Raw genomic sequence first — 15419 nt, 5'->3', positions numbered from 1 at the left:
TCCAGTCACTTCTCAGCCAAGGTTATTCTGCACTCCACTGACAGAATTACCTAACTACCTATCTCTCATCATGCTGCTCCACTGAGTGAAAACCTTGGCTGGCTCCCCATTGCCTTCAGCCTAATTTTCAAACTTTGTTAACAGAGAATTCAGAATTCTCTCAGTTTGATTCATCTCCCACTGCACTCCAGGCTTCTACTCTTCGTCCGCACTGAGAAAGTCATTGTTTCTCAGTACACAGGGCACCTGCTTCCATACATTTCCTCCTGCTGCTACCACATCATTTGCACAGTTCTGGTGTCTTCTCCTAGGCATATCTTAGATGTTACTGTCTTAATAACTTCTGCTTATCCCAGAAGGAGTGAAGGCTACCTCTCTGTCCTCAGAGGCCTTACCCTGCCACCGTGTTCTGCCACCATGCACTTACATCTTAACTGTAGCTGTCCCCCACACTTGGATTACAAGCCACTTAAGGGCCAGACACTTTGCCTTAGTTATCATTTCATTCCCCAGTACATAATGCATACAAGTGGAATGTAAGCTTCTTAAAAGCAGTACGCAGTTTTGTGACTGGCACATAGTGGGTTTTTATTGAGTATTTGTTGAAGGAGTTGAGTATCAACAAATGTTTGAAATAGCAAGGGCAGAAATGTATGGTTTAAATGAAACCGGTGCACTTATCCTTTTTGTTGACTGTGTATTTATCCGAATCCAGCTATGTGGGGCTGCAGTCTTCTACCTTGTGAGGTAGGAAAAGGCTGGTGCTAATACCTAGCTTTCCAAAGCACTTGTCGTGCATCTAACTAGTGTGATCTTGTTTTATATCAGGAGGCGGGATCACATTTCTATATCTTCTGTTTGCATGATGTCACGTGTACTTGTGGCAAAAGATACTACTTTGTTGTAATCTTAATTAGGCTAATAATAACTCTTTCTTGGTTATTGAGAATTATGGCTAAATCAAAGGGAAGTTTGAATTTAAGGGACATTAACAAAACTTTGCTTTTAAGAATCCCCTTAGCTGTTTCTTACTTGGGCAGATAGCTACACCTAGTGGCTTTATGGATTATTTCAGAGACTCTAGGAAAAGCTTTTGGGTTTTTTTTCTCCCTTTATTTAACCTCTGCTTATTTGGTGTCTTTTCTTTCCTCTTAATTAATGAAGTGATATCTTTGACTCATATATTCTGATATATTTAGAAAGTACACTGGCCCCAGCCTAGAAACGGAGATTGAGGAATTGATATTTATCCATAAAATGCAAATCCCCATATAATAAGTAATTTGGAGTACCATTAATACAAATAGCAAGGTGATAAGGTCTGGGACCCTCCGACTAGTACTTAAATAGGAGCCTTGTGTGCAAAATACCCTCTTACTTTTATGTGGATATAATCCCAGATTTCTTTACCAAACGTGTATATTTATCAGTCTGTGCACAAATGTACACCTCTGCCTTGGATGCCTTATTTGTCAAGCACACAAGAATGAATTTCTGCATACATACATTTTCCTTGTCATTGAGCCATATTTACATTTTGAGATTTTTGATGGAAATATGCCTAGCATGTATCACACGCATTTCTGCCTTTTAATAAAGGCTATATTTTATAATTACCCTTATCTTGACAACTTAGAGCCATAGTTATAAATATTAATTACTTTAGTCAACTGAAGCCTTCAGGAGAAACTTCGAGACTCTTTGCTCTACTTTAATTTCTTTTAGATAGACCACAGTGCTTTATAAAACATTTGTGTCTGTTGTTTACAGTTTTTTCTGTCCTCTCCCTGCCTTTGCTGCTGGTATTGGGTTTTTTGTTGTTGTTTGTTGTTTGTTTTTTGTTTTTGTTTTTGCCACCCTCTTCCTATTATCCCCACTCAGGGCCCCTTATCATTTTGGCTTCAGTTTCTGCTATGGACTAGAGGTAACCACATAGCTAGTAGGATCCCAGTTCTCCTGGCTCCTGAATTTGTGCTGTTTACACCGAAAATATATGCTAAATCCACAGTGCTTTCAAGTTAAGAGTAACAAATGCCTTAAACTTATGGGTAAAGTTAAAGGTTACTGGATTTTGAAAGACATCTTAGAGTGAGATGCATAGCTTAGTGATTCTGTTCTGCTATTTTAACCATTGGTGAGTCTTTGTTGTGTGATTCCTGGCCAGGTCATTGAGATTTCTTTGTATCCACACACACACAGAATCAAGGCAGTTAACAGATACTCACTGTACATCTGCTATGCATCTGGTGTGTGGTGAGCACAAACATGCATATGTAGACTTTTTTGATTTCATAGCCCAATTAATATAATGTGTGGAGGATTACAGTTGCCTTGATAATTACTTACATTTGAATTCTCTATTCAGATAGAAAGTTGTATTGATGACCATCCATTTTAATGATTTGCAGAGGGTCTCATTTAACTTTAAAATTTTGTGACTTGTGTAGTTATGGCCAAATAATCTATCAACAGCACTTGAAGAGAGAGTTGACTTTTCTTCTTATAGTTCATATGAACTCTAAGCCATAGGGTAACTAATCTTCTCGTAGCTGGTAACTTTACCATGTACGGTGAAATAGCTATCTGAAGTAAGAATACATATTATATAGACTTTATGCAGTTTAGCTACCGTAAATATATTTGATTCCAAATATCTTTTGTAGATTGCCACATGTGCAATCTATATTACTAAATTTTAAGACACTTCATAATTTTAATTTAATCCTGGGCTTGATTTAAAAAAAATTTTGATTATTTACCAAGATATCTGGGAGCTACACATAAATGATTTCTTTATAAACCAAGATAGTATTGATTTTTCTTCATCATTCCTAGATAAAGCTATATTTTGTTCAAGTATTCCTTTCAGTGAAGGAATTCTTTGTGGCTAGTAATTTCAGAGTTCGTTGGCCTTCTTTTTAGTGCATTTTGTGTCTCCTTGGCTTCAAATTCTTGGGAAGTAAATAACACCATTGATTGGGCCATTTGGTATACAATTTGTCAATTAGTCAAGGGATAGGGAGCTGGTCTTTGGCAGCCAGACCACAGGTGGCAAATGAATGAAAGCTTCTGCACCTTCTCTGGAGTTCATCACTGGAAGAAGATGGCCATTACTCTTTCAGATACAGAGATGGCGATTGAAATTTCAGATGCTGGTTCCTGCCCAGTGACCTATGATAATGTTAGAGGAACACATCTTAAGTGTCTAATGAAGAGGTTTAGTGAGAAACTCCATTTTTAGGAACATAATCTGGGTGACTGTCATCTGTTTCCGTAAGATTCAACCACGAAACATAATCATATGCAGCTCTTAAAATTACATTGGAAAGGCTTTAACAACACAGGAAAAATCATATATTGTTAAATAAAAAAAGCATTCTTTAACTGTAGTACAGTGTCTCATTTTTGATGAAGTTATCTTACACAACTGGGAGAATATATATGAGTATTAACAGTGCTTATCTTTTGGAGATAGCACTGTCGATTTTTCTTCTGTATTTCAGTTTTTGGGCTTTTTTCAGATTTGCAGCAGTGAACTTAGATTATTTTATTGTCAGAAATATGTTTATTTAAAACTATTTTTAACTTGTTTTTTCTCTGTAATAAAAGATAACTTTTTCCCTAAGACTTCCTAACCTTGTCATAGAGGAAGGGGACCGAGAGGACACACTGATTTAGGATTTAGAAGACATGTCAAACTTTTTTTTAGTTTATTTAAAATGCTTGTTGACCTTGTGAGCAGGCAAAGTTGAGCAGTCTTTATTAAACAAAGCCCCAGGAAGAAGATGGACAATAAACAAATAATTTATGCCTTGTGGTGATAAGAATAAGGGGATTATTGAATGTTGGGGGAGAGGAGGTATTGTTTACTTCTCTGGTCTCTGGTCCTTAGTTCCTTCATTTGTAAAAAGGGTCAGATGAGAGGAATAATGATACTGTTCTCTCAACATTCCTTGACTCTCAAGACTTTTGAATTACAGTTGGCTGCCTAAGTGATTATGTCACCCAAATGGCAGAGATAGGTCAGTTTTAGCAATGAGATAAAAGAAGGAAGTGTGTGTCCTGACAATAATACTTGACTAATAACAAGAATTTTTTTAAAATCCAGTGGTATTTCTATAAATGTAGTTAGTAATAAAGATAGCAAATGAATATTATAGAGCACTAAATGTTTACCCAATGCAGTGACTAGTGCAAAGAAAATATGTGTAATAAAAGAAAATATTCTTAGGTAAATACTATTCTATGATTAGGGTTTGTGTATAAACACATGAACACCTAGAAAACCAGAATTTGATTTTAGTTTTGTTTTCCAAATGTTTTATATTATCAAATCCCATTTGTGTTTTCATGTAGTTCAATGATACAAAATACTGGGGAAATGTAGAACACAAAAGAAGTAGATATTTTTTGGAATTGGTGACAGAAAGCCGAAAGATCAGAGGGACATCGTAGAAATTTCTCCTCAGTGGATATTAACTTTTCTAAAATGCTTTGTCTTGTCCATCTCCTGCCTTTTATTGCATTATTGAACTGTTGGATGGCACTTTGTATGAAACTTGGTGGACTGTAACTGCTGTTTTGTCATAGTTTGCCTCAGTTGGGTGAATGAAAACTATTCTTTTCTCAAATAGGAATGTTTGAGGTGGCATTTGTCATCTGTTGTCTTCCAGAAACTATCCCTATGATGTCTCATACCATCTTTCTTCATTTCAGATATCCTCTGGCCCTTGTAGACAGGATGTTTCAGAATCTCCTGAATTACGTCAGAAGTCCCCATTATTTCAGTTTGCTGAGGTAATGTATTACAGTTCATACTTAATGAGATTATAATGTGAGCTTAAATTTAAACTGATGACAGTAACTTAAAGTACTTAAGAACTCTCTTTAGCTCACTTAACATAGATGGGAAAAGAGAGTCAAATTTTGGAAAAGGTATTTTGGAACTCTAGAGTCTCCTAATTAAGGAATAACTTTATGTACTTTATGTCTATAGGAGCTTGTTATTAAGTCACAGTAAATATATTTAAACTGCACCACTAATTTTTGTTTATGAATATAGTAAAATTCAGGATACAATTGAATTATTGTTAGAACTCAGTCATTTATTAGCTGTTAATTTATCAGGTGCTTAATCAGAAGATGTAATCAACTCATGGTTATTGGCTATGCATTCCTTTCTTTTTTTTTAAGTACCCTTTGCTCTTAATTGAGACATTAGCATGCATTTGGCATTTTTCAAAGTCTTATGTCTTGTATCACACCTGTTTGACTCAATATGTTTCTAACATTGCTTCAGAGATAATGCAGGAAAGCATATTATCCTTAATAGGAATTCTTTAAGGTTAAGACTGCTTCCCAAAATAACTTCGTTTACTGTAGAACTTAATATGGAGCCATCATTATTAATTTTCTTAAACCTTAACCTAACTGATCTTCCCGTGATCATTTGAATTGTCTTTTTTACTAGACCTTCTCTCACACTGTCCAGACATAACCCTTCCTAACATTTGCCATTGTGTTAGGTTTTGGACAAAGAGAACATATTTTTAGTTTCAGATTTTTTTCCCTCTTCAGTGCCCTTTTCTGGTGGTTCTCAACATTTTATTGGCGAAACTACTGTTCACAAAGGCAGAGGCCATTCCTTTTCAGACGTTGTTTGTAATATGTGTAAATGCCTTGCTGGTATCATCAGAATGTTAGAATACTTATTCGCTCACATATTCCTTATCTATCACTTTTCTTTCTGACTGTGTGAGATATGCTGTGAATTACAAATGTTTTCATATTGTTTCCTTAAGAATTTAATGTCAGAGAGGATTCGCTGTGCACTCAGTTTTTAAACAGTAGTTGTAGAGATGTTAAATAATGTTGTCCCAACTTTGAAAGCAGAGATGCTTGACCAGGGGCCCCTGAACCTCAAAAGATCTAATGAAAACCCTAAAATTTCCTGTGAACGTTTAGGTGTATTGGCACACGTGCATTTTTGTGGGTTCTATAGCACACCTAGGAGTCCAAAGAGATCCCTAACTCTCTTGCTTTTATATAAAGAGTCCCTATCCCAAATCTGATACTTCTTCAGGAGCTCCCTATTCATGTGATTGGCTGAGTATCTCTTTATCCCAATATTAATTTACAAGTAAATCCTTTTGTTTAGAAACTTGTGAAATGCTTTTCAAAAATCTAGATGGTTGATGATGGTGTTTCTCTTCATTTCATTCATTGTCTTAACCCTCAAAGAACTGTAGGTTAGACAATTAACCTAGGCATAAACTCATTATTTTCCTAACTTTTATGAAGAATGCTTTCTGAAGTAAGTCCTACCCAGGACTTCAGGAAAATCCTCGTGGATTCATATTTGCAGTCTGTCACACTTGTACATGGAGCTCATTTGAAATGATAGGTTTCATGGTTTAACCAAGAAGAGTGTAATTTTACCTTCACATGTCTTTAAAATACTTGGTTAAATTTTATTTATTGATCTGTTTATATCTAGTTTGTTAAATAGATCTGGATTTTTTTTTTTTAACTGATACTTATTCTAAAGATGCTTATATGTCTCATTATAGTGGCATTAAAATTTTCTTAAGGGCTTCAGAAGTGAATAAAGTCAGTAGTTTCATCAGTCTCTTTTCTTATTCTTTCTCATCCCTAAACATTACTTTGATATTGTTTCACTGACAGCCTCCATGGTTTTTCTAACCAGCTTAACTTAATTAAGATGTAAAAAACCTACTTCTCTGATCAAAGAATTCTGATTAAGGTGCATTTGTTGCTTAGTACGTACCCTTTGATGGAGTTGGTGAGCACAGTTAATTGAAAGAAAATACTTTTATGGGACTGGGAATGGGCTGAATTCCTAACGCCCAGGCCTTTTGCTCTTGTAACTCACTTTCTCCCCATTTGGTAGCTGGATAGAAGTCTTTTTCACTTTGGAAGCAAAATTAATAACTGACCTTGTTCTCAAAAGATCTTTGAAAAGTATTCCCATGGGGCCATCAGAGCAAACTTTTAATGAGGCTACCATAATTACCAAGTGGAAACTAAAGGCCTCCTAGTAGAACCAACTGTGGTATGGCAGAATCCTCTATCCACTGTCAGATGCCTGAAGAATGAGGGTGAGAGAGAGTGTGTGTATGTAGGCATGCATGGTGTTGCAAAAGAAATGCTATTCCTGTTCAGTGAATAATTTATTGAGTTCTGGTGCAGTGCCAGACAGTGTCTTCTGTAGCTTTTCTTTTCCCAGTAATCCTGTAAAATGGGGATTATTCTCTTCATCATTATCATCAATTTATAGTTGGGAAAAAATAAGTTTTAGAAAGATAAGCTGAGCTGCCCAAGGTCATGTGAGTAGTCAGCTAAGATTCAATCCCAGATACCCTGAGCCACATCCATATGCTTCTCCAACACTGTTTCCCAGCTGCCTCTAAGCAGAGAACAGCTTGGGGGGAGTGGTGTAGGGAAGAGAGAGCAACTGGCTTTTCTTGCAGCTTCCAGCTTTTAATAATATTTTATAAAAAATATATTGAAATAAAGCAGTTCATCTCACGTCTCCTCCACGGCTGTTTGCAGCATACCTGATACCCTACAAGAGATACGGCAAATGAGCCAAACTTGGTCTTTTGTTCTTCCAGTCATCTGTTTTTAGAAACATGGCCTTTGTCTTCCTTTATCATTTATAAATACTGTTCTTCTAAAAGGCATTAAGGGTGATGATTCATGTCTTAATCTTTATCAGTGTCTACAGTGGAAATATATGGCAGAATCTATTAGTCTGATATGAGAAAATGTCCTTGTGCATTAAAAATTACTTGTTTCCTTTCAGATATCTTCAAGTTCATCCCACCCTGATACTCCTTCAAAACAGTGTCAAGCATCAGCCTTGTTTCAGTTTGCAGAGGTATTGCCTCTTTTTTTTAAATGATTATTGGGCTGAGAAACTTAACTGAGCTCAGGAAATACTAGAATGGAGTTTTAATAACATACAGTGAACTTTAGGCATGCCTCTTGCCATTACGAATATAAATGCACATAAGGGAATACTTAATGCTTTTTGCTGCCTTGGCTGTAATCATAGTCAGATCAGCTCCATATTTTGCATTCATTTTATAAGCATTCATTACGGAGTTCATTTAGAATAGACACTTTCCAGTAATTCATTTGTTTCATTTTACCTTGTTCTTAATTTATTTTAAAAGCTTTGGAAAAAACTGCTGTCCACATCCATAAGATTCCAATTTATTAAATGTTTCCAGTAGTGAAATTAAATGCTGTGATTTATGAAAGACTCACAGTGGATGCAGTGGTGAATACAACCTGTTAAATCATCAGCACTTAGCTTTCGAAGCGATGTAGCTTCAGCCAGCATCTTTAGTAGCGTTTAATCCCTGTTTAGAGCAGGTCAGCTCTCGCAGGACCTCAGATTTCTTTGGTTTGTCAGCCAGAGAGAGAGCACACACCAGAGAGTGCTTGCTTGCTTAGTTGGTGTGGAGAGGCACATCTGACATGCTTGCTTTTGCCACAAAATCCCTGGCCTCAGCCATAGGCTGCTCATTTCTGATGAGCACGATATGACAAGTAATAAAGTGTATACAGGTCATGAAAGTAAGATGATGTCTGCTCTAGGTCTTTCCCCTTCTTTAGTAATTCCAACCAAAAATATATATCATAAACTAAGCAGTTTTTGAAGGGTTGAGAGAAAATGACAAGCAGCACTGTTCTGTTTAATATTGATGTATTGAATCATTTTGATTCATTTGAATAAAGAGTGCTGCATAAATGAAATGTAAAATGATATCCTTTTGGCAGGAGAAAACCCAGCATTCTACCTTGAAAATGAGGAAAAATTACTTTCAGCTTTTATATTAAAAAAAAAGAAATACTGCTGCTTCTTGGGACATTAGGGTCAGCCACTGTGACTTTATGCCACCAGTTGGCTTGCTTATCAGTTGGGCTTCTCTTCCATAGTATTTGCTTTAGTTGTTGAGGACTGTTCTATAAAACTGGTAACAAAAATGTCATATAATACTACCACTTATGAAGAACAATTTGCTTGATGAATCTGAATAAATTAAGATTTTATTATAATCTGTTATTATGATAAGCAGACTGTTATTTCCAGTCTGAGGAAATTGTTTTAATATTTCTTGTAGTTGATAACATCCATTTATTTGCTACTAGTAATTTTTTTAAGAGTTAAAAAAGAATTTTGGTTTAGTGACTAAATTTGGTTTTAATCTTAATACTTGAGCCAGCCCCATGCAACTTTTTAGAAATATTTTCCTCAAAACAGAATGTATTTGCCCTACATTCTGTTTGATTAAATTCTACACTCTGTAGCGGGATTAGAAAGGTAGTGGCTCATCTTTGACACACCTGATACATTAACTACCAAGAGTATTCAGCTTCATTTAAAATGTCAATATGGGATATCACAGCTGGTGTTTCCAACAGTTATCTCCACTCAGAGCGTGATTGTTATTTAAGTGATACTATTACCATATTTATGAGGAGTTCCTGAAGCCCTGGGCAGCTCTGAGGGACTAGTTGGATGATGTAATAGTGACTACCATTTGATTCTGGAGAATGAGATCTGAGCCTCTCTTAAACAAATTAATTCTTCCTTGCTGCTAAGTATGCTCACTCCTTAAAGCATGAGAACAGTTTTTTCTTCCCTAGGAAAGAAAAGAACCTTTTCTCACTTGGGACCTATGCAGGGAGATGTGTGCAGATTTCACTCCTCTACTCAGTAGCACTGGTCTTCTGAGGGTTTTTGGGTTTTGATCATGAGACATTTATAAGATTTGAGAGAGCATTAAAAAATTGTTAACCTGGGGCACCTGGGTGGCTCAGTTGTTAAGCATCTGCCTTCGGCCCAGGTCATGATCCCAGTGTCCTGGGATCGAGCCCCATATCAGGCTCCCTGCTTGGCAGGAGTCTGCTTCTCCCTCTCCCTCTGCATATATGCCCTCTCTGTCTCTCTCTCTCTCTGATAAATAAATAAAAAAAAAAATCTAAAAAAAAAAAAAAAATTGTTAACCTGAAAATTATCAGTGCTGTTTCAAGACCTCATAACAGAGGAAGGCATGTGCAGTGGGAAAACCAAAATGAAATGTTTTGCCCGAGAATCAAATGTAATTCCCCCTGTCAACTCAGTATATTGTTTCTCCTGGTTATATTTTGCATAGATTGATAATATGAGCCCTTTTCATTCCTAAGCCAATTAAATTATTATATACTTTGTTATTGTGGTGATAGGGGCCCCCAAATGTGAAACAACAATCTGGTGAAAGCTGGTTACACAGGTGTACAAGAATCCACAGATTGTTTGGCAGAACAAAGGAGATAGAAGTTTATGGAACATACTGGAAGGGAACAGCAGGCAGATTAGTGGAGGAGAGGCTGTCTGCAGAGGCAGGGTTGGGGGCTGTTTGGAGGAAAGGTGAGGATAAATAGCCCATGGGCTAGTGAGGGCCTCTGGATATTGTGAGGTGGGTCCCCAGTGGGCCTGTCTGTATCCATCCAGGGGTTTGTGGTAGGCCTTTTCTACAGTCCATTGCTCAAGCCTGTTTGCCTAAAAGTGGCCTCTACAGTTACTACTTGTAACTGTTACATACGATTATATAAATCGAGTACACAGTTCTCTAAGGATATATAACTTCTCTAGTCATTTGTCTCAACTGGCCCAAGAGAACCCTAAGTTTCAGTCTTTGTCATCTTAAGATCTGACCACATCGTTAGCCTCATTTGGGGGCTGGTTAATTCAAGGCCAAACAAGAGCTAACAAGATGAACTAATAAAATTATCTACTAAAATCTGCTATAAGCGCATATATTTCAGTAGAAATAGAATAGGCTGTAATTACTAACTATAATCATATCCCTAAAGCTTTTATAATTATTTCATATAACACCCATCACCTTTGAGAAAACAGAAAGATTCTTGAAATTCTTGTTTTAATTAGTCTATAGTAAAGGTTCTCAAACTTTAAAATGCATCGGAGTTCCCTCAAAGACTTCTTCAAACACAGATTGCTGGGCCTCACTCCCAGGGTTTCTCATTTGTTGAGTCTGGCGTGGGGCCTCAGAATTTGCATTTCTAACAAGTTTCCTGTTAGGAAACCACAATTTGAGACCACTGCTCTGTAGTATAATTTTTACTCTGAGTTATTAGCTTGTCTTTGTTAAGGTACTTCCTAGTATCTCTGGGCCTTATATAGGGAAGGGATGAAGGGAAAAAAGGACGGACACATAATAGAACTCTACTCAGTAACCCACTTGGACCCCTCTCTTTTCAGAGGGATTTCAGTACACTTAAAGAAAAGTGAGTGTTTCTATGATTAGGAAACGATTTAGTGTTTAAAAATGTTTAGCTTTGTAATATTAAGGTCAGGCATGCAAAATTCTTAGAGACCATTCCTGCTAATTTGATTTACAAACATATAGAACTCTAGGAAGAGGTTAGCTAGATCTTCTCTTGGCATGGGGCCATTTATTGTGGAAAATAGTTATCCTAGAGACACCCTTTTTAAGAAACAGTCAGCCCTGGGCATTTCTTTAAGCTGAAGTGGTTTTTTCTTTCCTACTGAGCCCTGGGTCTCTGCCTTGCAAGTTGAGGAGGATATTTTTCTTTCTTAACCAAATCTGATAGTTTCAAAACTCATTGAAGTTAACCAGCTTGGAATCATGAACCTGAATAAAGAACATTTTGTTTATATATTCCTCATGAAAGTTTATGTTTAAAGGGAGGAAAATATATCTACTTTACAAGATCTAGAAAGAAATACAGAGTGCAGAGCCTGTCCCCCATTTCAGCCTGTCTCCAATCCTTGCTGATACTCATAACTCACCTACATTCAGCTCGGCCCACCTTGAAGATCCGTCGTGTTTCCAGGCTCTGATCTATTACATTGGTCAGAACGAGTTTCCTATCCGCATCTTTTGTTGTTTACAGGTAGAGTAACACATCCATCACATTTTAGATCTTATTTACTATAGACTAATGACCACATGTAATGCCAGAAGGGAGCTATTGTCTTCTATTATTTAACGAGTCTGAAAGCCATGACCAGTTCACGTGTTCTTTCTGTTGTGTGGCTGACTCTTAGACCTAAAATAGATCTTTGCATTGAAATACTACATATTTTCTTTGAAGACAGAAAAGTAATCTGGATGATTTATACAATAAGTTTGGACATTAAAACTTCCCTTAGAAAGTATTTACTTTGCCAATATAAATACAACCATCATCTCACCAAATTTAAGACATTGCCACAGTTGGATATAAACAATAGGTACAAATTTAATGCATTCATTTTGATGATGGACTGTTCAGTATGTTACAGAGTATTACACTCGACAAAAACCATATACTCACACTGCAGCTAATCAGTATGAAAGTATTATGTGTTTTATTAGAAGCATTAATATTTCTTTTAAGGTAAGAAAGACCAATCATCCCATACTGTTCATTTGGTTTTTTTTTTTAAATAATTTCTTTTATTCATTCAGTAATTATCAGTCATTCCTTACCAGGCTGCAGTGTTTTATGATACCCCTCATAATTGCAAAAAACATCCACTATTACCTAATTTGCTTTTGATCTTTACTACCTGTTAACTTGGTGTGGTTCCCCTACCTCAGGCAGCTATAAAATGAGCAGTTTAACATCCAGGGTGATCATTTTTCTTAGCACTTTTGCTGTACTTCACGTTCTATTACACCCACTTTGTTTATCCGAACAGTATATACTAGCCAGAAGAGAGACTGTGGTGGAGTTAACTGATTGGCAAGTGCCATCCGGTTTGAAGACAATAAAAAAGCCAAGAATGTACTATTTAGTATGGTCCACGAGTGTCCCCTACCCAGAAGTAAAACATAGCGTGTACTTCCCTCTTACCGGGTGACCAGACATTGAAAAAAAAATTAATGGTATTGTTCTTACTTGAAAGGATGTGTAAGTCTCTTAAATAGGAAAAAAAATATATGGTAGGCACGTGCAGTAGTATCACAACGCAGCATTGTACAAACTCTAATGAAGCCATGAGAATGGATCAGATTAGTGAGAGAAAATGTGTAAATAAAAAGACAAAATCTTGGGGCACCTGGGTGGCTCAGTAGGTTAAAGCCTCTGCCTTCGGCTCAGGTCATGATCCCAGGGTCCTGGGATCAAACCCCGCATTGGGCTCTCTGCTCGCCAGGGAGCCTGTTTCCTTCAATCTCTCTCTGCCTGCCTCTCTGCCTACTTGTGATCTCTGTCTGTTAAATAAATAAATAAAAATCTTAAAAAAAAAAAAAAAAGACAAAATCTTGAGGAAAAACATTTAAGGGATCACCAGAGAAAGGAGAATAATAAGGAATGGGGGTGGGGAGGATGGGTAGGAAGAAAACCGGGATTATCCAGCAATGGAAGCCCAGAGAAGAGTTTCTCAAAGGAAGGGTCAGCCACATCAGATGTTGCCAAGAAATCAAGATAAGGACCAAGCATAGCATTAACTAATGTCCAGTTTTTCACCACCCCCTACACCAAAAAAAATTAAGAAGCCAAAGACGCTTTTAGAAAGCCTATCTCACCACAGTTATTCCATGAATATTGTATTGGTTGCTGATTCAGGAAGTATTGGGTTACTAAAATACATTGAACCTACCCTACACGAGCGCCTTTGGAAATCTTCCTTAGACCTCCACATAGGTAAAAATCCTCCCATGGGTAATGAGGGAACTAGTCCTTACGAGTCACAGGTGGTGGTTCCTTTTGAAAGGTGAAGAACCATTCTCAAGCCTCAACTCAGACAACTACTGTGCATGAAGTCGGGTGGCAGGCAGTGCAGTCGGGCTTTCTTCATCAAGCCCACAGTTGGCCACACACAGAATGTGTGGTACTGAGTGAGGAGCATAAACCTCCAGCAACACAAGTGACAGCAGAGGGCGCCATTGGGAGAACTAGAACTGCACCCCATCCTGGCTTAGTGCAGCAATGCCACACTCGCCCTCTAGTGATTCTGGAGAGTGCCATGTGACTATGTGATAGATTAAAATTCTACAGATTATTAGAAATTATCCTCTAACATTGCAGTTTTTAATTCCATTCCTACTTCAGTATGTAACTAATTTTAAAAACTATACTAAGAAAGTTTATGTTTATTCATGTTACTAATGATAAATTCTTGTTAATAATTGCACCATTTATTGAGAGCATAATATGAACCCAGCACTTTGCCAGGCTCTTCATTAACATAAAATCTAAACTTCACAACAGTAATACGGGGCAGATATTACTGTTCCTGTTTTGAAGATGAGGTAGAGGAGACAGAGTCTTGATTATTTCGTTAAGTCAATACAGCATAAAGTAATGAAGGCGTGTCTGCCTGACACAAAGATCATGTTCTTTCATTTATACAACCTTGGTTCAAAACACGACATCTGTATTCAGTACTTCATTCCCTCAAGTCATCGACAGGTGATGTTTTTTCTCTTAGTTTAGTGATAAGGTGAGTAATTAAATTCAGCTTGTCTAGAAAAAAATAGAAGTGGCACATATCAGAGAAAATTTATCTAGAAGAAAATATTCCAGACTTCAGAAAGATTGAGCCCCATTTAGTTAATTTCCAATAGTTTTTTTTTTTTTTTTTAAGATTTTATTTATTTACTTGAGAGAGAAAAAGAGCAGGAGTGGAGGGGGCAGGGAAGCAGAGGGAGAAGGAGAAGCAGACACCCTGCTAAGCGGGGAGCCCAATGTGGGGCTTGATCCCAGCACCCTGGAACCATGACCTAAGCCAAAGTCAGATGCTTAATCGACTGAGCTACCCAGGTGCCCCTCCCACTTAGTTAATTTTCTAAAGAAGAAGTGGTTGGGATAAATAGCAAAGAACTGTTAAAATTGATAGTACCTAGGAAGAAAAAAGTCCTTATTCCATAAACTAGACCCTTCTAAATGTTCCGGGTAGCTTATTAAATATTTGCCTCTACAAAGGGAAAATTCTCTCTAGCAGCAAGCTCCCAGTCTCTCCCCGAGCTGACAGCTCCCCCAGAACTCCCTGTGGGAGTTGGGGGTCACCTGTAAGGATACAGACACCAGGCAGGACTGCTTCCTAAACTGAACTAAGAGATACCTCTGTCTTAAATTGAGAAAGAATTCAGAATCGCCAAGAATATGAAAAGCTTTACACCAGAGCTAGCTCCTCTAATGATGACAGAACTTCTCCAGGAGAAGAATACTTTGTAAGGATCCTTAAGAATGTATGTCCTCAGCTTCTTACTAAGTTAGGCTAGAAATAGAAAATGAAGTGTTTGTATAAAAATGAAGGACAGTGCAGTTCCATGTTATCAGTGACCAGCTGCTGTTTGGTCACATTCGCAGGAGAGCTTGTGGGCAGTGTAACGTTGTATGTGTTGGTTATGCCCCAACATAGGCCTTAACTC

The 15419-nt window shown here is 37.3% G+C and overlaps 1 protein-coding gene across 5 annotated transcripts in view; it reads left to right on the top strand.

Moving 5' to 3' along the window:
• LOC111147612 (BBX, HMG-box containing) overlaps window positions 1-15419 on the top strand; it is a 278763-nt gene that overhangs the window by 208571 nt on the left and 54773 nt on the right. For 4 of the 5 annotated variants that reach the window (XM_022503808.1, XM_022503800.1, XM_022503781.1 and 1 more), the window contains exons 8-9: window positions 4717-4797; window positions 7826-7900. In XM_022503808.1, coding sequence (XP_022359516.1) covers window positions 4717-4797; window positions 7826-7900 — 156 coding nt within the window. The remainder of the gene's footprint in view (window positions 1-4716; window positions 4798-7825; window positions 7901-15419) is intronic. The other variant, XM_022503790.1, reaches the window with a different exon arrangement.

Source organism: Enhydra lutris, unplaced genomic scaffold (assembly GCF_002288905.1).
Source record: "Enhydra lutris kenyoni isolate GAN:26980312 unplaced genomic scaffold, ASM228890v2 scaffoldscaffold2, whole genome shotgun sequence".
In the NCBI taxonomy this organism is placed as follows: domain Eukaryota; kingdom Metazoa; phylum Chordata; class Mammalia; order Carnivora; family Mustelidae; genus Enhydra; species Enhydra lutris.
The sequence above is the reverse complement of the archived record's forward strand: the minus strand, read 5'-3'. Positions and strand labels throughout refer to the sequence as shown.